At 42.3% G+C, this 2,279-nt stretch overlaps 1 protein-coding gene across 1 annotated transcript; it reads right to left on the bottom strand.

Moving 5' to 3' along the window:
- Positions 1 to 88: 88 nt before the first annotated feature.
- Positions 89 to 2,165, bottom strand: LOC105682045 (late embryogenesis abundant protein At3g53040; the record flags this gene model as incomplete). Its single annotated transcript, XM_012393786.2, has 1 exon — positions 89 to 2,165. A coding segment is annotated over exon 1 (2,077 nt), but the record flags the coding sequence as incomplete, so codon positions are not given.
- Between the last annotated feature and the right edge of the window lie 114 nt (positions 2,166 to 2,279).

The raw sequence follows: 2,279 nt of genomic DNA on the forward strand, positions 1-2,279 counted from the left end.
CGAGCTTTTTCCAAAGAGGCTTCTCTCTTTGCTTCTTCGAGAAAGTCCTTAACGTCTCCTGAGACGTCATCAGCTGCCTGCTTCGTACTCTTAAACAATCCAGTTAGAAAACCGCTACCCTTTTCTTTAGCTTTCTTAGCTTCTTTGGCTGCTTTGTCTTTTGTCGCGGCAGTTTCATCTACAATTGCAGTTGCTCCTGATGAAACTTTCTGTTTTACTGCTTCAGCGTCGTCTTGAATTTCCTTAGATACTTTGTCTTTCATTTGTTTCGTCTCAGTTGCTATTTCATGACCGACTATCTCAACTTTATCCTTGACTTTTCCTACTCCACCTGTAACTTTGTCTGCAACAGTTTTACCGGAGTCCGCTACCATTTGTGCACCCCCAACTACCTTCTCAGAAATTTTATCTTTAGCGTCCTTTGCGGCTGCAGCAGTTTTATCTTTAGCATCTTTCAGATCCGCTGCTACTTTATCCTTCATCTCCTTTGTGGCATCGACTATTTCTCGAGCTGCACTTTCGGTTTTCTCCTCAGCCTGTTTCACTCCATCAGCTACTTTTTCACCAGTAGCGTGGCCTACGTCTGATATCTTTTGCGTGCTATGTGATAATTTAGCAAACACTGTGTCCTTGGTATCCTTCGCAGCAGTTGTAACCTTATCTTTTGCGTCTCTTAATCCTGCAGCTGCTTTATCTTTCGCTGCGTCAATATCTTTTAATTTCTCCGCTGCTGCTTCACGAGCACGGGTTTCCTCCTCGACAGCTTCTTTCTTCGTTTCATCCACAAATTCTTTGACATCTTCGGACATTTCATCTGCTGCATGTTTTACACCCTTAAATAAACCAGAAAAGAAACCGCCAGTCTTCTCCTTGGCTTTTTTAGCTTCTTTCGCAGCCTTGTCCTTTGCTGCCTCTGTACTTTCTACGACTGCATCTATACCAGATGATGCCTTTTGCTTTACTGCTTCAGCGTCTTCCTTGACTTCTTTAGCAGCTTTGTCTTTTGCTGCCTTTGCGCCATCAGCAATACCGTGAGCAACAGTGGCCGTTTTATCTTCAACTTTTTGTACCCCATCAATAATTTTCTCGCCAATGACCTTGGTAGTATCTGATACATTTCGTATTCCCTCTGATACTTTCTCTGTGATTTTATCTTTTGTGTCTTTTGCAGTGGTTGCTACTGTCTCCTTAGCATCCTTCAAGTCTGAAGCTACTTTGTCTTTCACTAATTTAGCTTCATCCGTTACTTCGTGAGTTGCTGCTGCTGTTTTATCACCAATAGCTGCACCAGCATCTGATACTTTTTGCAAGCCACCAGCAATTTTCGCCCCAACATCATCTTTTGTGTCTTTGACGGAGGTCACGATTTTGTCTGTTGTGTGTTTAATTCCAGTAACTGCACTATCTTTTGTTCCAGCCATATCTTCGATCTTCTTTTCCATTGCTGCGTGTGCAAGAGCTTTTTCTTCAGACGATTCCCTCTTCGTTTCTTCGAGGAAGTCCTTAACGTCTCCAGAAATTTCATCCGCAGTGTGTTTTGTTCCCTTGAACAATCCAGAAAGGAAACCGCTACCTTTTTCTTTAGCTTTCTTTGCTTCCTTAACAACTTTGTCTTTGGCAGCTGGTACAGTATCTGCTACTGTATCTACTGCTCCTGATACTTTCTGTTTCACAGTTTCAGCGTCATCGCGAACTTCTTTAGACACTTTCCCTTTTACTTCTTTCGTCTCAATTGCTATTTCATAAGCAACTGCTTCAACTTTATCCTTAGCTTTTTCTGCGTCATCTGCAACTTTATATCCGACAGCTTTGCCAGCGTCTGAGACCTTTTGCGCACTCTCAACTACTTTCTCAGCAATTTTGTCTTTAGTATCTTTTGCAGTCGCAGCAGTTTTGTCTTTAATATCCTTTACATCAATTGCTACTTTATCTTTAACATCCTTTACATCGGTCGTCACTTTATCCTTCGCTGCTTTTGCACCATCTGCTACTTGGTAAACGGTAGCACCTGCAACTGTTCCAATTTGTTTGATACTGTCTGTTACCTTTTCGCCGGCAGTTTTGCTAGTATCGGATACTTTTTGTGTAGCTTCAGAAACTTTATCGCCAATTTTATCCTTGGTGTCTTTTACCCCTGTTACCACTTTGTCCTTCGTATCCTTCATAAATGCGATTCCCTTATCTTTCGCTGTGTCGATGTCTTTTAATTTCTCTGCTGCTGCTTCGCGAGCACGAGCTTCTTCCTCGACAGCTTCTTTCTTCGTTTCATCCACGAATTC

This window comes from Bombus impatiens, unplaced genomic scaffold (assembly GCF_000188095.3).
Source record: "Bombus impatiens unplaced genomic scaffold, BIMP_2.2 scf_5532, whole genome shotgun sequence".
Taxonomy (NCBI): Eukaryota; Metazoa; Arthropoda; class Insecta; order Hymenoptera; family Apidae; genus Bombus; species Bombus impatiens.